At 39.4% G+C, this 25,434-nt stretch overlaps 1 protein-coding gene and 1 non-coding gene across 2 annotated transcripts; one reads left to right on the top strand and one right to left on the bottom strand.

The window, feature by feature from the left end:
• Positions 1-128: 128 nt before the first annotated feature.
• On the bottom strand, positions 129-25,393 carry LOC111321584 (intraflagellar transport protein 140 homolog). Its single transcript, XM_088735617.1, has 33 exons — positions 24,705-25,393; positions 23,902-24,123; positions 23,516-23,640; positions 22,870-23,006; positions 21,992-22,167; positions 21,226-21,314; positions 20,304-20,407; positions 19,647-19,798; positions 18,668-18,760; positions 18,328-18,438; positions 17,580-17,658; positions 17,344-17,435; positions 16,433-16,560; positions 15,871-15,988; positions 15,320-15,634; positions 14,153-14,240; positions 13,993-14,036; positions 12,999-13,222; positions 12,456-12,633; positions 12,212-12,295; positions 11,967-12,073; positions 11,456-11,551; positions 10,872-11,004; positions 9,620-9,691; positions 9,120-9,191; positions 8,585-8,658; positions 6,420-6,474; positions 5,810-5,992; positions 4,864-5,061; positions 4,185-4,397; positions 3,487-3,653; positions 2,771-2,912; positions 129-1,825 (listed from the first exon to the last, which is right to left on the bottom strand). The coding sequence occupies exons 1-33, from the start codon at positions 24,849-24,851 to the stop codon at positions 1,601-1,603; spliced, it is 4,443 nt and encodes a 1,480-aa protein (XP_088591743.1). The 5' UTR covers positions 24,852-25,393; the 3' UTR covers positions 129-1,600.
• Trnam-cau (transfer RNA methionine (anticodon CAU)) lies at positions 6,823-6,894 on the top strand. Its single transcript has one exon. It is a non-coding gene; the product is annotated as a tRNA-Met (tRNA).
• Positions 25,394-25,434: the final 41 nt, after the last annotated feature.

Here is a 25,434-nt window from a genome sequence, read left to right as displayed (position 1 = left end):
TCTAACTCTGAATTGACGACTAATACATTTGCGTATTTGTGGAAACAAAAGACAAAACGTTTGAAAGCCATAACTTGAGACATAAAAAATTAGTGGGCTTAATTCCGCTGAAAACCGCAAGAAAAAGGTTTGAAGTAGTAATATTCTTTATTCTTACATATTTACAGGATCATTTGTGGTTTATGAATAAATAACTCCTGTCAAGAAATGAGACGAAACGCATGTGAATCAAATCGGCGGCCAAGCACTGAGATAGGTTTATTTTAATTATTAGTATTTTCAATCAATTGTCAACGCATTCCTCCCTCATACCATATTAAATATTATTTTTCATTAAGAAAATAAACGAATAGAAGGTACTCATGTTGTCCAACATTTCTTGTAATCAAAAGAAACAGGGTCGGTTCCTTTCCGACGACTAAAAGAAAGTACACGTATGCCTTTGCTCAATAAATTAAATGCGCACGCACGTCTGGTCACGCCGGCTTCCGTTGGAAAGAACTGATAAGGTACCTGCGTCGTTCTTTTGATCACGTGGTTAGAGAACAGACCGGCGTTAAAACGGGTGGCCAGAGTAAGAGGTAAAAGTAGCAAAACAGGAAACAAACTATTTCATGCTGCTTTACCAGGTTCTCGTGTTGAGACTCCGGAAAATCAGACGTAAAATGTGTTTTCGATGGAGCCTTTAAGACCTTGTCCTTCGTTCGGTCAACTTGACGGGAATCTATGGTCAAAATTCGCAAAGCTTTGGAAATATTTAGTAGACAAGCGACATTTGCTAAATATATTCAATGGCCCCCCAAAAAAAACATAACAGCATTCTGCGTCACTTAATCGGTCTTAAAATAAAGCTGAAGAAAACGAAAACAACATGGTACCTAACATAATCAAGAGATGCTAAGAGCTAATTCTCTTTTGATCTAACAAGTTACGCGCAAACGCATGAAATCTTTCATAGCCCGACTATCTAGATAACTGACTATAACACAAGTAACAAGGACATTTTAATTCATTTTACACAACAGGGTTTCTAACTTAGCTTCCTTGTCTGTTTAAGTTACAATTATGTACAACTCTCGTTCTAAATATCTACATGAAAAATTGTCCTCGTTGAGTGCTTTCTCCTTAAATCAGTGAACTGAAGACTGATTCCAGTACAGTTGGCTTTTGTTCTTAGCTACCTCTTTGCTCCTTTGATTTCCAACCGCATCTTTTTTTTTGACAACACAGCATCAGTCAACAATGAGCACCTTCTCGTGTTCAAGCTTCCTTCTTCACCACGACTTCAAAGGCTTGCAGTGATATCTTTTCTCCGGCGTTAATTCTTACGCAACGTAGGTAATTCGGATTAGGATCGGGTTGTCCGTGTCAGAATAACTTCCCGCAGCCACTCTTTAAAGTATCTATTAATCCGTCTTGTTCCTCCTAACTTCAGACCCTCTTTTCCATCAACATTGTCGTATCTCGGCGCCTTCCCAGCCGGCTACCTCATACTTCAAAAAACGTCGTCGTTCCTCGTTTCAAAACATGCAAGTCGGACGGTAAAAACCACGGTTACTTTTAAGTTCATTCCAGACCCTATCTTGTTCCAGCCTGCATTCTAGTAATCATCATGCCCATTCATTATATCCTCTTCTACTTCTTCTTCCACTTCCTCCCCTTCGTCTTCGTCCAGTTCCCCGCGGATGTCTCGCTCTGCGCCCATTCCCCGCATCAAAGGAGCTCCAACTGCCTTGTGGGTCGCTTCTATCGTCTTCATGTTTACGTAGTAAGCCATGTTTACGTTGGGAACACGGCGTCTCATCTCCTCCATCACAGAGAAAGCCTACGAAGAAAGAGGGTGGCAATAGGGTTGAGGTAAATAAAACAAAACAAACATAACTAAGAAAAACAAACAGGGCTCCAAGCTCGACTTTTTTTCTCGCCACTAGGCGACCTAAAAACAAAATTTGCTCATCATAATGAAAACCTAATTCCACAAAAAAGCTAGAAATTGTTTACGGAGTTTCAAGAGATATCTCTCAAAGCTTGATACTCGGACGAACAAGGGAAAGGAACCAGATGTTTACCAAATAAAACGAAAGCGCTCTAAATAATATTTTAAGCAAATGTTTCTTTCTGTGTGACTGTTGACTATATGACATTACTTTTCAGCTTGCCTTTGCCATTGAGCTAACCGCCTCCCGGTTAGCTCAATGGATAGAGCGCTGGACTGTTGTGCGGGAGGTCGAGGGTTCGAGCCCCGGCCGGACTAACACTCAGGGTCTTAAAATAATTGAGAAGAATTTGCTACCTTTCTATAACATCAAGAAATGGTTAGATATTCTAGTCTTCTCGGATAGGGACGAATAAATGGAGGTCCCGTCTCCTGCAGGGTTGGGGTAGGAGACGTTAATTTCCCACACACGAGATTACTGTGTGATGGATGTCCTCCCCCTGGGGTGGGATGGGTGGGATATAGGGCGCACTTAATTTGGAGCCTCGCTCTGTTGTGCGACCCTCACCACACTCTGGCCTCACGACTGTCAAACACAGGTCGCCAAATTTGCTGCAAAATGCAGTCACTAAAATGTTTTGCTGCACGCTATAGCGACCAAAAGGGACGCAGCTTGGAGCGCTACAAGAGATGAAACGTGAATGATGTACATACAAGTACTGTCCACACATCAGTTTCGTTTGAAAACAAACTTTTTGTCCACGCCTGTCCGGTGAAAACAATCACCGAAAATGCACCTCACCTTTCAAAAACGCTCTTCAAAGTGGTCCTTACCTTGGTAAAGTTCTGCTGTCTTGCGTAGTGTTCTATAATAATCCCATATACGTCTCCTACACGCACAGCTGTTTCTAGATCCGGCTCCTCAAGTAGAATGTGACACTGTTTAATTGTCTCTTCTGGGTTCTCGTCGTACGATCTACAACATCAGAATATGAAATCAAAATTATACAAAGAAAAATTTATCCCAACGACTGTCGATATTTCATGGTTGAATATCTAAACATACAGAGTAGTCTGAAAGAAAAAAGTTGATGTGGCATTTTTACGAAATTAACCATACTACTATGCTCTGATTCGCATTACAACGCTTCAACGGGGGAATTTACCAAGTACCCCAATTTTGGAAACAAATCCTGACCACAACACCGGGAACTACGTTCCCTACTCTTTGCGAGAACTGCGTTGGTTCTTTAATGTTCCCTGCTAACCAGTACAGAGAAGATGCCAGAGACCGGACTTACGGTTTATCGTCCTTAATTGAGAAGACAGATAGAACCAAGTAGGGGCATTGATCGTGGGTGGGAGCGAAGAGGGGTACGTGCCCCTGGTCCGCCAGGCCGCTATGTTTATTTTTAAGGAACTTTAAATAACTTTTCAATTTATGTATTTGAAAGAAGTATATCACAAGAGGGCAACAAACAAGACGATAGCAAATAAGTTCTAGGTAGGGAGTGTTGTCCACCTTCTAAGATATGACACGTCGTTCTCACCTTCTTGCCTGGACAAATTTCTTTAGAAAACCTATTCTTTGTTTCAGGACAGCCACTTTCTCTTCTTGATCCGTTGGGTTTTTTGTCTTGGCTTTCGCCATACATTTATACGCTTCTGTAAGCGCCCCGAGAGCTTTGTCGTAGTTTTGATACTCGTCAATTTCCACCTAAAAGAAAATAAAGTAAAACAACAATCTTTTGTTATACTTTTCCTATTTTAATTATTTACAATTTCTTCCTGGTCTAGGCGGGCCAGTCTATAGCCTACGTGTATAAGAGTAGCCGTACCCTCCCCCCTTGGGAGAAATGGGGGGGGGAGGGTACCGTTACACGAAGGCTAACCATTCTACAAAAATCTGATTACAAAAAATACAATACACCAAGAAAAACATTACTATATAAATCTAAATCAATTAATGATTCTTTTTCTTCAGTATGTTTTGTAATTTGATTTTGACTGCTTTTTTTTTTGGAGGGGGGGGGTAGCTCTCTCAGAAAAATATGGAATCTCATTCCACAGTTAAGTACCAATTCTCAAAAAGGTGGTTTTTTTTAAATTTAAAGTTTTGAGGGTTTTACGTTAAAAATTCCTGGAGGTAGAAGAGCGTGTGTTTTAAGAATGAACATAGATCAAAAAAAGAAAACTTAAAGCGAGTACCGAGACAGTTACAACGAAAGAGGACACATGGTAAACAAACCTGCGCACAGGCATCGTAGAAACTGGCCAGCGAATCGAGCGCTCGACCTTTGGTGTAGAAAGCTATAATGTTCTTCATGATCTCGGGATCTTTACGCCAGTCTAGAGACTGAAGATAATTGGCAGCCATTACGTAAATTTCCTTCTGTCTGGAGACACCGGCGAAGAAGATAATTTTCTCCGTGTCGCCGGATTTTAAAAGAGATTTCATCGCCTGTAATGAGGGAAAAGATAATGCAAGTAAGTTTCAAGCTTCTACGTCAGTATCCCATGGCTGATTTTCTGCTTTTATCTCTCGATCTTTCTCCTCGACGAAATAAAAATTATGTCAAGAAAAAAGCCAACACCCCACCTGAACGCGAACCCGCTTCTTCTCCCCGACCCCACCCCCTCCCGAAAAAACCCCGCCCCCCTAATTCCGACACTCAACCTAACTTATTGTGAGAAAGGAAGGGTTGCACGATACATTATAATATTATCTTGGGCATAGTAAAACTACAGAAGCAAACAAAGCTGGGGAAAGGGAAAGTCCTGCCAATTGCTCCGACTTCGTCAGATGAGGCAAACAACTAAGTCGTCTTAGATTCATACAGCAGTTCCTTATTGATTCAGAGGGCGAAAGTTCCTTCAAAAAGTGTTGCTTTAACAAGTCAAATTCCCTTCCATTTGGGCCCACTGACCTTGATTTTGTTGCCGGCTTGAGTGTACTTCTTGGTGGCTAAGTGGTATGATCTCTGATGCATGCAGCAGTCAGCAATCCTTTCTAGAAGTTTGTTTCTGATCTCCGGCTCGGAACCCTTGGGAAGCGTCATCTTCTCTGCAAGCTCCTCTGTGATGGTAACGTTATGATTCATGCACAGATCTAATGCTTCTGAGAACTAACAAAAAGAGAGCAATTTCAGTTCTTTTCTGTTTTAAAGCGACGACCAATATTTTGAAGATAAGACAAGGATTTAGGGCCTCTTTCGCGGAAATTTTTTTTATCAGTCGCAGGTAATCCGGATTGCTTTGTTTCTGCTTTACTTTGTTATATGATTGGTCCAGAAAACTCGCGCCAATTCTAAACCAATCAGATTCAAAACTAAAACCAACAGCGACCTGCTCACTGGCGTTTTCCCGCAGTTCAGGCAGTTGGAGTTCTTATTGGCTCCTCCAGGTATTTTCCTTGCTGTGATTGGCTGTTATGATTGCTTTGGTTTTGGTTTAACAACACTCAACAAAAAGCGCTTTGAGATAAGGTATCACGCAACGCGATAAACGACTGACCCAACGGACGCATGAGCTGTGCGGACGTGCTTTCGAGTGCACCGAACTCAATTCACAATTTCCTCTTATATCCTAAGCCCAATATTCTGAAGACCATTCAGTGTGACGGGTAACGAGAAGCTACGAAAGTTTGCCTTATTTATTATTATTCTTCCATAACTTGTTATTTTAATCACGTTCTTGTTTTACCCCGCCGCGACTAGCTTCTTAGCTATTTGCAGGGCAAACCATTTTAATCATGTATTTTTGTAATAAGAATTTTCACTTATGTCTGTCTGTAATCAGAATAAGTATAAAGTTTTGTTTGTTTGTTTGTTTGTTTGTTTGACACAACGAACATCGAAGGCCGTGCTGCATTACCTGTTTGCCAACAACCAAGAGTTCAACAGCTTTGTCGTACTGTTCATGTTCTAAAAAGAACTTGGAGCATTTGTCAAGCATCTGAGGGTCTGTGCTCTCGTCAAGATCCTCAGCTATAACTTGCAGAGCCGCAAACTGCTGAGTTTCAAAACACAGATCCAACGCTTTGGTGACATTTCCGCCCTTAAAAAAGGAAATAAAAGAAAGACAAGAGATCAAAAAACTGTATTGCTTAGACTGACCAATTCTGGGGGGGTATGTTCGCGAAAAATATGGATATCAATCATCATAGATCTCACTGCATTTCTTACTCTACAATAATTATGGGAAAATTTTAGTCTAACACAACGAAAGTTGCCAAAAAATTTTACTCAAACTGAGAGCGGTCAAGAATACAAAACGACAAAAATTATACCTTTATATCACGTATCCTGCAATAAACTGGACAATGAAAAGTTTCCTACACAAGCCTTCCAGTAGCTTGAATTGTTCGGAAAGTGCCGTTCTATCGCAAGGCTGACACGCTTTTCCTCAAAAAACGTTTGGTTAATGTTCACTTGCCCGGTATAAATGCTTTTACTGGAGGCAATATTTTTAACACAAAATATACCTTGTGATAAAGCATGACTGCTTTATCTTGCATGTTGGGATGGTTCTCATAGTATCTGCAAATAGAGAAACATTTTAAGAAAAAAACTTAGGCTGAAAAAAATTGCAAGCGTTAGCGTTTGTCGACAAATTAAACGCGTCAAGAGAAAACCACAGTGCTAAACTTAACTATCATTAATTCCGCTACGCGAATTATTTTTTTCTTTTTGACTCTTTCACTCTCAAAGAAATTTAATTAATATGCAAAACAAAATTGTTTTTAATTTATTCCCGGCTCCGCTCACAATTAATATGATAATTACATTACGGTATAAAATATGCAAACAGCGGATGATGCAACATTACCATCTCTTTCATCACAACGTTGCAATAAATAGTAAGAATTTCGATATAAATATGAGCGCAGCAGAGTGGCGCAGTGGAAGCGTGCTGGGCCCATAACCCAGAGGTCCGAGGATCAAAACCTCGCTCTGCTAGACACTTTTGGCCAAATAACACATTATTTTATTCTTTTCACAAGTACATGATATTTAAATAGATTCCAATTGTCGTTCTTAGCTGTCTTAAGAGTCGAGGTAAAAACCAAAACAAGACAAGACGAATTTGAATAAAACTGAACTTTGCTTTTCATTCTTTTTCTTTAGGAGAAGTATTTAAAAATAGTGTCTCCGATAACATTTCTAAACCTACACAACGATTATTCGGGGCCTTTTAAAGATGAATCTGTTACATTAAACTGCATGACTCAGGAACTAAGAGGCACTTGGCAATATAAAAAGCTTTAGAATGATTCAATCATCAAAATTTCTATTTTTGTCCCTTAGCAACTGTAGACAGGTACGTTAAAAGACAAACAGAGAATCGGATAGCATTAAAATATTGACCGTTAGTGCGTCATAGATTAAAAACCGAAACGAACTTGAAGGAAGAGGGAAAAACATTAAGCTCCGAGGAGATACATAGTAAGCGTTCTTGAGAATCAACAACTATTACAACCCGATTGTGCTCAACCAAAAATAAAGCTGCTTTTTGCTTTTCATAATAATAAAAAAAAAAGATTTGTAGTAAAGTAAATCTGAAGAGTCCATTTCCAGAAGACCTTGTGATTTCTTCATAACCTTTCTAATTTTTTTTTTGTTACAAAAACGCACTCAACACTTGCGAAAAATGGGATAAACCACTGACAGGCGCTATGGTTAAGGTGTGAAATACTTTCATTGACGCTCTCAGAACTTGCGGGTGATAACACAGAAAGTAATTTTTTCGTCAAACACGCAATTGCAGATAAGGGGCCGACCATTTAACTCTTGAGGGGAGGGGGGGTGGTTGATTTTGGAAAAAAATTTCCAGCAAGCGCTTGTTGGAAGAAAAAATTGCATGCAGCCCAAATGTAACAGAAAAAAAAAGAGCATTTAGAACGGAAAAAATATCCTGTCCAGCAGATTGCTAGAAAAAAAATTTATTGATGACCAGAAATCACCCACCCACCCCCTAAAAGTTTAATGGTCGGACCCCTAAGTAGAACAGAGTGGCGCAGTGGAGGCGTCATGGGTCCATAACCCAGAGTTCCGAGGATCAAAACCTTGCTCTGCTACAATTTTACGAACATTACATTTTTCCCCTCTGAACTATTCTTCGGGACAACTGGCATTTCAAAAGACTTAATTGAAATTCCTATTAAAGCTCCGGCAAAGTTGTGAATGGAAATTAAATGACTTTGAAAAAGCGCTGCTTTCGCCGCACAAGTTAGGAATTACTTGAAGCTACTTCCGTGAACTCATAGGCTTATAGCATGAGCTGTCATAGAGAGAGAATTTACGAAAGTGCAATTCGTCGAGTTTCGAACCAAATAGCTCCTGCACACAGGTTTGATAATCACCAGTCAGTCAGTAAAAATACTTGTTTCAGTTTTAGAACTATAACGGTACGAGAACGAAAATCGAGGTCACAGGTGCACTAGCGAAAAGAAGATGCGACTTCCGGTTGCAAGTAGTATTCTTTGCAGTCACTCGTCACGTAAAGAGAAAGAGAGAAAGTATACTCCATGCAACGACCAATCAAAGCGCGGAGGAGTCTAGTGGCGAGAGCGAAAAATGCGCCTGCTTAAGAAATTATGTTGTAGTTCGAGGATCTAAGATGTATTTTGATAAAAACTTTAGGTCTAACCTCGCTACATCCAGCATGTCTTGCGGAGAGCTGAGTAACGCCAGATTCATCAGTTCATTATCCAGGCCGTGTTCCTAGAAAATTAATAACCACGAGTCAACCGTTCCCCACTACACTTTGCCATCTTTGTTTGTTACGGAGTCACAGAGGCATACACAGAACAGTTGCCTCTAGCCAGTCATTATTCAACACCCGGGGTTGGGAGGGGGGGAGGTGTTAGAGGATTCTGGTTATGTCACAATGAAATTTACCTGATTTCCTCCCCCCCCCCCCCCATAAGGCTCTGTAACATTCTTAGGATTCCTTTTCACTGGCAGTCAATTTCCTAGAGCCCCCCCCCCCCCTCCCTTTATATTCTGTTGGCGACGACTGATCCCCTTTTGATCCCCCTGAAAACCATGTGATCGCCCCAAAATTCCTCTGCCCTCTCCCCCTCGGGACAATAACTAATGAATGGTCCCCTAAGTGTTCAATAATATCGTTGTCCTTTTATTTCAAACAATTGTTTATCTACAAGACGTTTTAGAGGTGTTACCTTAGCAAGTCGTATCGCGTTGTTATAGCACTGAGCACGCGTGTAGAAGTGGATAGCCTCCTTAATTTTCTCCTAAAAAGAAAACAACAAATAACATGTATTATTAAAAACTAGATCATTGGATAATGCAATTCAAGACTTTTTATTGGCTTAGACATTATGGTATATCAGCCAATATACCATAATCTACAAATATGGCAAGCGTACGTGTCAGCTTAAAATTAAAAGGGAGCTAAAAATTTAATAAAATTTAATAATTTAATTTAACGTTTTTAATAAAACAATTATTCCACTCGCGCTTGTTGGATATGAGATGATTATAGCCAACTCGGCGCTACGCACCTCGTTGGCTATCTATCATCTCATATCCAACGCCCGCTCGTGGAATAATTGTTAAATATTCTTTTAATATCTTTTTTGGAAATTAAGATACCTTTTTGGTTCAGGATCTATGTTTTATCCAAAACTAAATATTTGGGCTCTCATCAGTTTGCACTAACCTGGTTTTCGAATTGCCTTGCAAGATGATACGAAGCCGCTCTGTCGCCAGTTTCGTTGCAAATTTCCGCAGCCTGTGGAGATAGATCTCGGTGTCAGTGTTAAGCATTTTTGATAAATAATACTGTGATACATAGCTGCACACGTTTAAGACCCTACTTAAAATGAAACATCACCCCCTCCAAAAACAGCGGGAAAAGTTGCCAACACCGACCGACGATTGGTTGAAGCTTTAAGCTACTTAGCCAATAAAAATACCAAACCCACGATGTAACCGGCGTCAACGCGGGAAAACATACGTATCGAGAGTGGCGGCTTGGGCTATTCTTTCCACCGGTCAAAGACGTTATGTTACAATATTCGCCTAGAAATCTGTGTCAATCTTCTCAATATTAGTGATCTTTTCCATTGGTTTATTATTGCCTCCGTGGCGCTCGTCTCCTCTCATAAACTACAAACAAATTAAATACTAACGATATATTTTAACGACGAAAAGCTAACTGCAGTTGAGTTGAGTGCGGAGAAACCCAAACCAAAGTAATCCCAACTGCCATTCAGAACAGGAGTTGACAACATCGGTAACCAAAGGGAACTCAAAGTAAAAACAACCAACCTGCTTAAAGCGCGGGAAAACGCAGTAATTGGTTTCAATTTTGCGTTTGATTGGTTGAGAAGCTGGCTCCAGTTTTCTGGACCAATCAAAATTTTGCTCTACGTGGAAATTGGTCAGACACTCTTACGTCATAAAAAGTTGTTTTGTACCTTTTCTAGGTTACCGCAGTAACAGTAGACTCTAACCAGTGACAAGTTGTCACGCGCAGCTTCATAAATAATAAATAAATAAATAAATAAATAATAAATAATAATAAATAATAAATAATAAATAATTGGTTTCAATTTTGCATTTGATTGGTTGAGAAGCTGGCTCCAGTTTTCTGGACCAATCAAAATTTTGCTCTACGTGGAAATTGGTCAGACACTCTTACGTCATAAAAAGTTGTTTTGTACCTTTTCTAGGTTACCGCAGTAACAGTAGACTCTAACCAGTGACAAGTTGTCACGTGCAGCTTCATAAATAATAAATAAATAAATAAATAAATAATAAATAATAATAAATAATAAATAATAAATAATTGGTTTCAATTTTGCATTTGATTGGTTGAGAAGCTGGCTCCAGTTTTCTGGACCAATCAAAATTTTGCTCTACGTGGAAATTGGTCAGACACTCTTACGTCATAAAAAGTTGTTTTGTACCTTTTCTAGGTTACCGCAGTAACAGTAGACTCTAACCAGTGACAAGTTGTCACGTGCAGCTTCATAAAACTGAAGCGCTGTTTCCATTTCGCTAGTGCTCTCCATGTATTGGGCCCACCATTTGCGCAACTCCCTGGGAGAAAGGTTAGTGAACACAACAAATAAGTGACCACCTTCGTTTAGCGCAAAATCATTGAGCCATCAACAGAAAAATTGCCTCTTAAGTCAATCCTGCTCGAAACAAGTTAATCTTGCAAGCTTGCGATCGTTTATTCGACCGGCTATGTTTGATTCAGAGTTAGGATGGACTGTGGGAGAGGGCGGGAATTTCTATTTCCGCACCCCTCCCTTCCCCTTTCCTTCCTTTTGACCGTCGCTCACCCCCTAAATAATAATTTCTGTCTCTCCCCAGACTTTCGCAGCTGTAAAAATCAAAGATGGCAGCTATAATTTTTGCCAATTACGCCTGCAGGCTAGAAGCACGTTTTCACTGGTTTGTTTGCAATTGCTTCAATTAAAAAATAATATCAGTTTCTCCACCAATCTCATTTTAAACCATGGTCCGGAAAAAAACAATGACTCACTTATCCTTTGTTTTCAGAATATAAGCTTCTAACTGTTGAGGTTCCTCCAAAAGCATCCTGGGTACTTCAAACCGATGTGTGTCTGCTTTTTCAAAACTGAAAGGTATAGGCAAATATACGAATATGAGAAATGTGAGTTCTGGCTTATGGCAAATGGGCTAGGATCCTGAAAGCGTTCCCGGAAGCTAACTTATTTAACTCTCAGAAGTGATCAACATGTAAGTTATCCATACATCATCCATCAAACAGGTAATGAGAATACTCAAACTTATCGGGTGGAAGTTGTTATCTGCCTTGATCTAACACCAAATTCTCAAAACTGATTTAAAAGAGATCTGTATCGACTAGAGGGGAGAATTAATAATCAGATCTTGGAAGTAAAAAGGGTTAAATTCAAGGCGTTAATCTCGACTGTTTCTTTTGAGATCAACGGCATTGAAGAAAAACTACACAACAGAATCAGCTCTCTTTGCAATTGCAGAGAGTTTTTTTGGCCTTTAGATCCACTCACTTGACTATAGCCGCTGATATGTTGCCAGTAGACTCTAGGTGTTTGGCGTAGTTGTAGTAGGTTGTTCTGAGATGAATGCGATCTTGAAGCTCAGCAACTTCGATAGCCTATAGAAACAATTTAGAATGAGAGTAAACAATGATTGAATAAAACCAATTTTTTTTTTTTTTTTGAACGGCTTCGGTTTTTCAAGAGAGGGGGGGAAGAAGAGATAGCCTGGTAAAGAGGTTGTTAAGTTCTCTAACCTTCGTCCACTGATTGGATGCTTGGTAAAACTTGTTTAGCAAGTCGTAACGTGAAGAGTTCTTCAACAGTTTCTCTGCTTCATCCTGTTTTGGAAAATGGATAAGTAAGGGTTGTGTCTTGGCCATGTACTGAGCACTGAGATATGCAGCGCTTCAGCTCTGACAAGTTCGTCCTGAGCAGCATTGCTTCACAAAACTTCACTTGGCGGGAAATGCTTAAAATGATTGTCAGTATTCAACTTACGGTCATGCCGAGTTGTATCGCTAAACATGCCACTCTAGCGTCTAATTCAGGTTCTTGCTGTGCCTCTCTCAGCGCTCGAGCGGCTCTAGCGTTACCCATGTTGCCTAAACACACAGTGGCCACGTCCAACCGCTTCGTCTTCACACACATGCGAGCCATGTTTTCCCAAACTGATTCACTAAAACAAACGAAAGAAACAAGATCCATCCTTTAACAATTCCTTCATTTCTGGTTCTGTAAGAACTGTAGCCTGGGACTCACACTCGTTGCAATCGCGCGGGATGATGGCTTTCTCCGCATAAATTGTCTAAGGGACTATTTTCGGTGAGAGAACTTTCCGTGATTTTTCGCGAAGATGTTTGTTCGCCATCTTCGATTCTTAGTATTAGGGGAAGATTGGGAAGAGAAACAATCACTAAGGGGTTGGTGGTTGGGCAAAAGAGAGAGAGAGGGGAGGGAGGGTTGAAAGTTGGACCAATAGTCTTATATATGGCGTTTTCATGTGTATTTTCATGCATCTGCCATCGAAAATATTACTCCAACCTTTTGATTAATTTGATCGCTTTGAAGGCTTCGTCCATGTTTCCAATGGCGGAAAGGTAACTAAAATTCATCATGGCCTTCCTGGCCTCGGCATCAGCCTTCTCAAATCCAATGAAATCTCTCATGGTGTATTTAGTCACCATGTGGTGTTTATCAGGGAGGGGTATGTTCGTCGCTCCATACGACGGTGGATCCGGGGGTGGGGCACCTTCTAACTCGCTGCTCTGTTGGTTCAACAAATGATACAAAAAAATGAGTATTGATGGCAGAATTTTCTTTCACTGAACGCAAAATGGAACAGAAGAAAACAAGGATAATTGAGGTGAGAAGGCGTTAGATTTAACACAGCGCAACTAGGTATTACGTTTTCCAAAGCAAAACTTCTCTCAATTTGAGGCGCAAATTTCAATCCGATTTTGAAAGCTACCAGGGAAGGGTTTTTCTTCACTTAGTTCTACGACTGGTCTAAAAATCCCGCGCTAGCCTGTCAACCAATCAGATGCCACAAGATGAAAAGGGGGAGACCAGTTAGCCCAATGGATAGTGCGCTGGACTGTTGAGCGGGAGGTCGAAGGTTCGAGCCCCGGCCGGACCAACACTCAAGGTCTTAAAATAATTGAGAAGAATTTGCTACCTTTCTATAACATCAAGAAATGGTTACATATTCTAGTCTTCTCGGATAGGGACGAATAAATGGAGTTCCCGTCTCCTGCAGGGTTGGGGGGGTAGAAGACGTTAATTTCCCACGCATGAGATTACTGTGTGATAGAGGTCCTCCCCTGGGGTGGGATGGGTGGGTTTACTGGGCCCGCAGTAATTGGCGCAAGCTGTTGCGGTGTCCCTACCAGTCGGTGAAGCTAATAAACTAAACTAAACTAGACGTTGAAAAACAGCTGCAGACGTTCTCACAGAATCATTTTCATAAAAAATAATTAAAAAGCAACAGTCTGACGACTCAAGAATTCTGTTTTCAAGAAAAATCGTCGATACCAACCTTTTTAATCAAGTAGAAGTAGGGTGCTTGTACTCCTAGTAAACCTGGAAAAAGAATTTGACCTCAGTAAGAATCCATGAATTTGATGACTCTAAGAAACAAACAAATAAGTAAAAAGACTTCACAACCTTTGAATCAGGCCATGGAAGAGAGAACTTACTAAAGTAAGTTGAGTCAATAGGGAAAAAGTCCTGTAGCAAGATTCCATTTTCTGGAGTACTGAACAGTGATATCACCAAAACATCACTCTGTTGAGGATAAAATAAAACGAACCACGTGACTCCACCAGTACGCAAAAATTTGATGTTTCAAATCATACCACGTTGTCAGTTAGGGGACCTTGTTTCACTGAAACCAATTCTAAAAGACCACTCATAATTTGACACCGGTTTTTTTTTCTTTTTTTTTGTTGGGGGGGGGGGGTTGCAAGAGTTGGGGGAAAACATGATTCTCAGGGCGAACGAAGAGGGATCAGTCGTCGCTAGCAGAACATAAAGAGAGGACTATAGAAAACTGACTGCTAATGAGGGGGAAGAGATCACTGGAATACTACAGAGCCTTAGGGAGGGGGAGGGGGATCAGGTAACTTTTATTGTGACGCGACCAAAATCCTTCGACCCGATACCTCCCGGAAATAAACAATGAATGGTCCTTTACTAACAATTTCATTATGGGGTCGATATTTTGATCTCGCGATAGTTAATGAAAGTGAAGCCCAAACCGACTATCACGCGTAGAAATCGAGAGCCAATAATCCAATTGTTCAAGTATAACAATACAAGTCGTTCAAAACTTAGTAACAAGAGAGGCTCACATTTTTCCTACATAACAATACCAGTCAACTTTACACCTGAGATTCGACTTCATCGCCCGAAGAAGACTAGCAGTATGCATTTGAAACGTCGCGATCCACATCCGCAGTGATCTCATCGTGAGACAAACGATTATACTTCTCTTTTGAAAATAATAATACCAATAGGTCACACCGAGTGCGATTTTCATTACTCACTATCCATCACGGATTATAAATTTACTCGCGTTTCAAAACAAATGCTGAAATCTGATTGGCTACGCAAATGTTATTTACCCCGCGATAGATACTGAGCAAAGTGAGTGGCCTAAAATTGTGCGGTTTTAAACAAAGTAAAGTAAAAACATGAGCCTGCCTTGTTGTTAAGTTTTGAACGACTACTAGAATTTGTACAAAAACAATTTGATCATTCCCTGAAATCCCGAGCTTCTAATCTAATTGTTTATAGACAGCGAGTAGTGTGGCCAATCAGATTGCAGCATTTGAGTAAGCACGCTAAATGAATGATATACACACCTCTCTACTGGCATCGGCAGCTATCGCATTTACAGACTTCCTTGAGGACGATTTGTTATTTGTTGCTTCGCGTACCATTCCTGGAATGTGCGGAGCCTCACAGACTAACAACTTGGGTTCCGTGGGATCCCAGAACATAGACGCCGGCCTCCTGCCGGCAACTTCGGCAGCCAGCTGCGCCTTATTCGTGAGATCAGTGCTTTCTTTATCACCTTCATCTGCTCCAGTTCCTTGGCCCGTAGCGAAGTCAAATGATTGAAAAGCATCAAGTTCTATGTCCCACACATAAATTCTACTATCTGGAGAGTTGTTTGCCTAGAACAAGCAAGAACAGATTTGTTTTGCCTGGAAACTTTCAACAACGATTTCCGCGACAATGATCAGATAATTTTGCCTATGAATATCAATAATTATAGGTGCCATGAACTTACAAGTTGTAAGAGGTCAAGTTGTAAGTCCAAATTGTGTGGACAAGAGGAACGTAAATCCTTTCATTGTTCAGCAAGTAAAAAGACAAACGATCAAAGTGAAACAGTTCTGCATCGTCTTACCTTATCACACATGATGCTAACTCTAGTGCCATTACAGTTGCATCTGACGGATTTCAGTTTGCCAATCCCTGTAATACTTTCTTCAAGAGACTTGGGATTGCAGTGTTGTTTAGCTTCCCTTCAAATTTAAACAGAAAGTCTCTCACTATATTTTACCCAGAGGTAGATGATGCAGATAATTTTTGGGCAAAAAGAAATTACTCCACTGAATGTACTGAATATATTTTGTTAGAGTTAGAATGATAGTAAAGGCCTTGATACCAACGATCGACCTTGAGGACGAGGACCTGGAAAAGCTGGACTGGACCCTGGGCTGGACTCTAAACTAGAATACCTCTCTCTCATTGTGACCTGAAAGTATCACTGTAAGTGTGAAGGGGCAACGAAGAATTTCTAGGTTACAATAGAACGTTATGTGGTATATGTAACTGAGACGGGCTGGAATCCCATGTGAAAAGAGAAACTACAATACAAGTCACTTTATGAATCAATAATCACCAAAAAGAACTGAGTTTTTGATGGATTGACGAAATGTTGTACCAGAATTGTTGGAGATTTTTACCTTCTTGACAAATCCCAGACCTTGACATAACCCAATGACGTGCCAGTAACAAGAAAATTTCCACACACATCTAAAAGAATGGGATCGCCCTCTGTTTCAGAAAACTGGAGAATCTGTTTGACCGTTCCCTACCAACACAAAGAACAATGATCATGGCAAAATGCAATGAGAAGAGATCCAAAACTGACTAAAATGATACCAGCTTTTTGTTCCAAAGTTAAAATATACCAACAGGAAAACATGAAACAGGAGCGGGAATTACCGGCAAGAAAAAATTTTGATTGAGTGTCCTAAAACAGGACCCTTTACACCCTAACATCTGTATGCATATTCTCCATACTGTTCTCTATACATTTCCAAAGGTGCTGACAAGGAGAATTTGTTTGTTAATCAACAACTCCTTTAGCTGGTGATCATTTCCTTTATTCTCCTGGCCTTAATATGTGATTCAGGGGTGATATTGTAAGGAGAAATTACATGCCGGTCAGTCTTGGGGATTAAATGGTAATCACAACAGCCAATCAGATGAAAGGAAAAAATCTCACATGGAGTGAAAGAGAAGTCAAAACACAAGCTCACTGCTCAAAGTGTTGGAGGGCATAACTGGCCACAAAAAAAGAAAAGGAAAGAAAGTGATTGGCCAAAATGGGACTGTTTTTAAAACAGCAAATGCACTTGGCTTGGCTTTCCAAATTTTGACAATGATTGTTGTTGAATGATACTACCCAGCCTTTCTTCACTCAGAGAAAGTAGTCATTCACAAGCAAGTCAAATTAGCAAGCAAGTTAGTTTTCCCCAAAGACCCAGTGTTTACTGCACTGATTTGTGAGTCAAGGCACTTGTCTGCACTGAAACCACCAGGAGAGTCACTGTTGCACCAAGACACAATCAGCCAGGTTTACAAATCATACCTGAAAAGTCCTGACAAGAATCTTCCCTGGTTCTACAGTATAAACACTTTGTTCATGAACCCCAACAACAGGAGAGTCTGAACTAAAAGAACCTAAAAAAGAAAGAATGACTTAATGGATGTTTTATACATGCATCGCCATTCAGATAAAAATATCAAACTTTGAGAAGCTTTTTCAAAATTTATACAAAAGTGTTTCAAGTAAAACAAAAGATGGCAAAAGAAACACCACTGTACCTTCTGCTCTGACCAAACTCTTGTCACTTGCCACTTCATAAACTACTACTTTTTTACCATTCCATATCGCTGTGTGGCTCTATTTTAACAAACATTTAACAGCTCATGTCAGTACCGTCTCCATTTTAATTACTAATCAAAAATTACATCTTTTGGAATTTAATGTACTTTAGAAACTTCTATCGGCATCTCAGAATTTTATAAGACCAAAACATTTATCAGACTTTTGGATGAAAAACTTCTATACAGAAACACTGATGCCAAAAATAAAAACGACAAGCTTATGTTTGTACAATTTCGGCTTCCATATTCACCCCCTTTTTACACCTTTCAAATTTGCCACAAGTACAAACAATGAAGTGGATGCAAGGTGGCCTCATGGTTAGTTTGCGGATCGAGTGGTCTCCGTTCAAGCTCTGGTCGGGGACATTGTGTTGTGTTCTTAGGCAAGACACTGTACTCTCACAGTGCCTCTCTTCACCTGGGTGTTTAAATGGGTAATGGCTAACTTAAGGTTGGGGGGTAACCCTGCGATGGGATGGACTAGCATCCCATGAAGGGGGGGGGGGGGGAAGAAATCTGCCTAATCGCTTCATGCTATGGAAACCTGAGTTAAGTGCCAGTCTAATGGGCCACTTGTTTCATGAGCAGACTTACAACCAATGAAAATCTCATAATTAAATAGATTCTGTAGGATATTTTCAATTTTAAGCACAATTGCAGTTATGTAACATCCACGAGAACTCACCTTTGTCACAAATACCCCCTTGATATGAATGTCTGTCTTAAGATCTTGACAGTAACCAGTTGTAAAATTTTCAATAGCCAGCTGACTTGGTGAAACTTGAACTGCTGCAAGCTGAAACAAATCAGGAATGGTGACGTCTTTGCTAAATGAAAACACTTTAAAATCTCTGCCATGCATTGATATTCGAAAGAACAGAAAATTAACATTGCAATATTATTATCAATAGTGGACTTTGACAGTGATTCGAATTTAGATTTACAAAGGACATAACAAATGCACAGTAACTGCTACCCTATGTCTATGACATGCATAGTGTTGCAATGCCAAGAGAATCACTTACCTCAAGATTATAATGAGCATTCATAACTTGTTCATTCAAGATAATTACAGTTTCTCCTGTATTTACTGCAAGAAGACTCTTATTACCACCCCACTGAAAAACAACAAAAAAATGACTGTGAGATATTTTGGACATCCTGAATTTTGCATGCACTGTGACATGGAGATTAGTGCATTTAAGGGGTAAGGTTCTAAAGAAACTGTGGTGTTGCATTGGTTGGGGGTGTTGCAAGATCGATCTGGCGAAGGGCTAATGCCAATACAGTGGCCAATTGACATTATCAACTCAATTGATAAACCACATCGTCTTGATTAGTGCATATTTCCTGGAAATATCCACACACACCCAGGAAAAGATCACATAAAATTCACCCCAACATAGAGTATTTTGAATGTGTGTGACAGTTTTGAAGTAGTACTTCAAAAGTATTTCAGAAACAAGCAAATTTTCACTGGTCAGGAGTACCAGAGGGGTGAGGGCAGGAACAACCGAAAAAACTAAGTTGCAAGCACAGGTAATTGAAAAATTACATGACTGGAAAGTTCTCTGTTACAGTGCAACTATAGCATCAATTGCTAAAAACCTTTCTCACACACAACTGGGAGCCATGCCAAGCCAACCATGCAGCCCGACCTTAATTATATCAACACGATGAACCATTAGGGTTACAACACTAACAAAACAGCTGAAACTGAGCCTAGATACAGAAGACTGACATGCACAAATAACTGGAACTGAGGCACTACTTGAAATCCTATATCCCTAAAAACATATGGAGGGTGGGTGGGGAAGGTCAGGCAATAGCAGAAGGCAACAAAACAACTGAACTGAACCTTGAAATGCCATGTGACCTGGAGACCCCCTACACACTTGAACCCATTCTCCCAGCTGTGTGTGAGAAAAACGTTTTCCGCTTCTTTCGTCCCTCTGCCAGCGGAAAACCACACGTATGTGATCTGAGGTGATGTACTTTTCTCACCTGTATCTGTGACAACTGTGTTTCTCCCTCCAAAACAGCTGGTGATTGAAGCTCCCATTTTTCCTGTCCTTCAAGCTTTTTCTTTTGAGGTTTAGTAACCACATGTTTCCACATTGCTACTTTTCCTTTGTTTGTTCCACCAGCCAGAATACCTAGTTTAATGAAACATACAATGTTCTCCCTTATTTTAAGCATGACAGGTGAAATAAATTTTCAAACCAGTAAAGCAATCCTTTAGCCTGTTGAATTTTCAAGAATTTTAAGTGATTTTAGGTGGTAATAAGATGTACTTTGATGGGGGGGGGGGGGGGGGGATGAGTTCTACTGGTTACTGACTGAGGTAAGAAAACACTGGGCTTGGGGTGAACATGTTAATGGTGTGACTTAACTCTTTAACTCTAAGGAATGACCAAGTCAGCATTTCTCCTTACAATATCAATACAATGTTGAGCAGACAAGTGATGAGAATAAAGAAAAAGATAAATAAGGGGATTATCAGTTGATCCAATACAAAATTCTCTTAACTAACATCACATGAATTGTATAGTAGACAGTTAGGAGAAATACTCATGAAATCTTGGGAGTGAAAGGGTGGAATTCTTCAGTTTATAAAGTTTTAATAGTGAACAACAATGGTAGATGATTATCAAGGATTACCTTTAACCTTGTTAAATGATATGCAGTTGACCACCTCACCAAGTTCAAAGCCACTACCATCAACTGAAAGGATGTAGTTATCATTTTGCTCAACATTCCACATTCTACATTAAAAGCACAACACAATTAGTACAGTTTTCCAGTTCCTACAAGAATGTTTGATCAATTGATTACAAATGTTGGATGCTGAAAGGTGCATTCTGATTTTTTCTCTTTGAAATGGATGGAAACAGCAGCCCCAACACTGTTTATTGAGTAACTCACAAAAGTTAAAATGATCTTTCTGTTGGGATTGGTTTAACCATGTTAATACATGATTTTATTATCCAACTACACCTAGACGAGTACAAATAATGCTTTAGCTGAGTACAAATATCACACGGTATTTGTACTTGCCTATTGTAGTACCAGTTAAACAGGTTTTCTCACAACGTGCAAGTGAAGAATTGGATTGTAGTTACGAAGAAAAAGAAAAGTGGCGGAAAATTTTAATCATATTTCCGATGACGAAGAGTCAATGGCTGGCAAATATAGGTCCAAGTTCATTAGACGAATCGAACAAAGAAACAGCTTGACGACCAGAAAATTTCTTCATTTAATGAAGAAAATAGAAACAGCGACACAACAACACGCCAATTCCGTTCTACTTCGCATACTTCTGTCACGCACTCCCTGTAAATAAATATCCGCGAAATTCGCCCGCACTGAAATAACAATTTGGCATGTTGGATAATAAATAACTTATTGGACATTTTGTTGTGTAGTATCACTGAGTATTTTTACTCGTTATTTGTATTTTGACTCGCTCTGTGGGCTCGTCAAAATACAGCACAACTCGTAAAAATACTCAGCCATACTACACAACAAAACGTCTAATAAGATATATGTATTTCTCTGGCAATATTTTATTCTTTGATTTCACCTGACAACATTTTCTTCTGATGCTGTTGCCAACACTTGTCTTCCTGCCCAGATTATTTGGCTTTTACCAGGTTGTCCACTAAGTTTTACCTAATGAAGGTAAAAAGAAGCATTTGTGATAAATACCATAAAAGAAATAATATCTTAACTTTATTAAACGACAGAAGTTCGCAAAATAGATTATCCACCATTAAGTACTAAGCAACTGTTTTCGTCACCATAACAAGAAGAAAAATAATAGGGACTAAATTTGCAGCAAAAGTTGCCAATTTGACAATCAATGTTTGGCACTTAAGCAGCAAGCTGTAATTTGTTTAACCCTTTACTTCCTAATGACAGTATACACATCCTCCAAACTGTTCTCTACACATTTTCCAAAAGTGTTGACAAATATTTGTTTAAAAATCAAGAGTTTCAGTCTTTGGTTGGTGGTCATTTCTTTTATTCTTGTAACCTTAATGGTTTATTTAGAAGAGGCATTGTAAGGAGATATTTGATGCTAATCACTCTTAGGGGTTACGAGTTAAATACACTATGCTTACAGTTACTGGTCTAAATTGCACAAAATGTCCATTTCCATCTTTTTTATGATTTAAATGTTTGTTTTATGGACCATGTCAGGATTTTGGGTTGCCAGATGAGATAGCAACTTAGAAAAATTGAGCTTGAAGCCTTGTGTTTGGGAAAGTATTTAGTAATAGGAACTGATAGGTATTGGGAAAAAAAAGTATCACATATATGCATTCCTTGGAATTCATGGCGCTAACCTTGGCAACCTCTGATGTGGTACCATCATGAGCCACCCTGTGTTGTGAAAGAATCAAACCCTCTGTAACTACCACGATCATGTCCCTTCCCTCACTGTACAACAGGAATTTTATAGCACCTTCTGCTGTGAAGCACTGTGTGCAACGACCCTTGTCATCAACAAAATACACTGAACCTGCAATCAGAATGAACAGCAAAATAAATGTATGGCAGATGAACAAGCACTCCCTTGTCTTAAGTGTTTACAGCTCAACACAGTATGCCAATGTGGACTTGTTGAGACACATGAAAGCCAGAACACAATGTAAACAGCTCCATGCCCTACTCTTTAACCATACAACTCCCATATAACTTCTCCCTATAATATCAAGGCTTTGCTCTAGCAGTGCCCTGTGGCCCCTGGCGCCTTACTTTTGCTCTAGGGCGATTCAGAAATTTTAGTTTTTTTCATACAAAGCATATGCTGGGCACCCTAGATTTCACAGTTTCAGAGCACTGGGCTCCATTCAATTTTCCTTAGAGCACAGCTTTGAATATCCATACATTATGTTGCAAACAGGTAATGAGAATTCTCAAACTTATCAGAGAGAAGTTGTTATCTTAGTCAAACACCAAATCTGTCATCACTAATTTACAAGGAAATGTGTAACAGCTAGAAGGGAGATCAAGATAACAACTTCCACCTGATAAGTTTAAATAGTCTTGTTATCTGTTTGCTGGATCTTGTATGGATATTAAAGGGAGAAGTTACAAGTTAATCACTTAGAGTTAGAGGGTTAAACTTGAAAGGAGTAAAACACCTAACTAACTGCCGTTGTAATCACAATGTATGCAATTATCTCTTAGGTAGGAATAGCAGAATGGAAAGAGTGCTCACCATCCACTACACCGAAAAAGAAGGAATAATCAGTAGAGGCTGTATTTGCCACGTTTTTATTGCCCTTTCTCCAACTTAACATGTCTAAAGCAGACTCATCTCCTGCAACAGCTGCTTTTGCCAAACTAGAAATGTCACTGTTAAAAAAAAAACAATTGCTCTCAATGATTGACTGTTATTCGAAACAACAATCCGAAAGAAGAACTGTTACTTTCATATAGGCAAAAAGGAAAAAAAAGTTGGAAAAAGCTAGTAAATTATAACAACTCTAAACCAAAACTATGAAAAAATTAATGGAAATTTGAAGCACCACAAGACTGATAATAATTCAAAATTTTCATGTATTTCATTATTTGTATTTTCTTTAGTTCTGAGTAAATTATGAGAATTCAGAGACAAAGAAAAATTAATTACAAATGAAAGTAGAATGAAATAATTTCAACCTGGATTCCTTCATGACTGAGAACATATATTGTGGGTTTCAAAAGTTCAATATTTCAATTAAAACATTATAAGACAAATGCAACCTGTGTAAAACAGCAATGCCACTCCAATAGCATGATCACGAAAAGATACCCTCAGTTAGGGTATTAACTGAGGGTAACCAATGAAAGCCTTAGGTTTTTCCACATGGATTTATACTCACTAGTCAGATGTTAGGGGAGGCTTGAAGACACAAGCTGTGATGGGTGAGGAGACATCATGTTGATAGATTGGTGATTGCTGTAGTCTTCCCTTTTGATCTGCTTTCCACACTGCCAAAATCCCACTCTAAAATGAAATATTTAAAATTGTACATAAGATTCATTTTTCTTTTTTAATACTTTGTTGCAGATACTTTACAGAAAGACCATTTGGGTGGTAAAGGAAGATGAGAAATCATCCATCACATGCATGATCATGAACATTTTAGGCCAATAATTTTGGTGGTGAAGGACAATGAGAAATATCCTCTATTGTATGCATGATCAGGATTGTTTTAGGCTAATACAATGTACAGTTTTTAAATAAATCTATTAAACTGTCAATAACCTCATCAGAAGTGACTAGTCTGTTTCCATTATTACTCCACTGAATAACTCGAACCGCTGACTGATGAATGGACGAAGTCTCATGTAATTCGCGATCATGTTCATTCCACATCAAAACATCCCCACTCTCCCAGCCAATTGCTAATATCTTTCTAACAGGATGCCAGACAATAGCTGTTACTGCACTGGAACGTTGAATTGAAGATTCTTCCACTAGCTCTCCCTGTAGGCAAATTATAGATATGTATTAAAGAGAAAAGAACATCACAGTCAAAAGTAAAAACCAACCCTGTCAGACGAAGTCTATTTCAAGCACTCAGCTTTTGGAGACAAGTGAAAAAGATGGTAGGTAGGGTTGTCAGTAAGTTTTATGTTTGAAAGTGAAGTGGACAGAAACTTTTGAGCAAACTCTGAACCTGGAATCAATTTTTATATCTAAACCTGTAGGTCCTAAATCATACATTAAATCCTCACAAAAGTTGACAATGGCTGCTAAGTAAACATCCTCAGTGGTATTTCAACAATTGTACAAAGCCTCACAAAGACAACAGACTAGCGACCCCCCTCCAATTGCTTTTTTATTGACCATCTTTCATCCCTTGTGCCTGATCCAGAAATTTGTCAGCAAAGGTGCTGCCAGTCTGAAGGTGAATATCTCATGATTATGAATGCTATGACTGAGATCAAAGCAGAGTAAAACGTGTCAAAGGTGACTCGATACCTATTGTTTACACAAAGGGATCGATTTCATTCTTATCGATATAAACTGAACTGGAAGTGTCATTCAGCTACTAATGTACATACCTCATCAAGATAGAAGTTTACGGAGCCTCCCATATCCGATTCATTTTTCGAAGCAACTGCCAAAAGGGAATAATTGTTGTGCCATGCTATATCAGTCTGTAATGCAACTGAAGGGGCCTGGATTTTATGATCAAAGTATACTGCCATGATTGAGAACGCTTATACCGAGTGAATACGACTCAGCTGAAATCAGTTTCCACCAAATGGTAGTTTTCTCCTTAAAATATGATATATCCAATGTTGAAGCCGTGACTGTATGTGTAGTTAGCACGAATGGTATGACATCTACAGAGAAATCTAAGGACTCCAGGTCGATCAATTCCAGCTGGGAAATTGATAATTGGTCAATCCTAATATAATATCGAAATTCCGTCACGGCGAATGCAAGAAAGTAATGCAAAGAAGCCAACAATGATGTGCTTTTTTTCTTCCTGTACAATCCAAAGGTGTCTCGTAAGAGTCCAGGTGAAGGACCAACGGAAAATTAAGGCAAAGCAATATGGACCTCTCAAGTCAATAGCAACCACACTGTTGCCACGTAAAGTTATCCTCCGTTTGTGAGGAGAAACCTTTGGTGAATTACCAATGTTTTTCAACAGCTACATAAAATTGTTCCAATACAATGATACTGTATAATAAAAACATCCAAGTTAATCCAAATTCGGAAGTTTCAGGCCATTTTCAACCACTTCTCTCGGTTAAAACAAGCGAAAAAAACATTCATAAAAGC

The sequence above is a fragment of the Stylophora pistillata genome, chromosome 10, assembly GCF_964205215.1.
Source record: "Stylophora pistillata chromosome 10, jaStyPist1.2, whole genome shotgun sequence".
NCBI lineage: Eukaryota > Metazoa > Cnidaria > Anthozoa > Scleractinia > Pocilloporidae > Stylophora > Stylophora pistillata.
The sequence above is the reverse complement of the archived record's forward strand: the minus strand, read 5'-3'. Positions and strand labels throughout refer to the sequence as shown.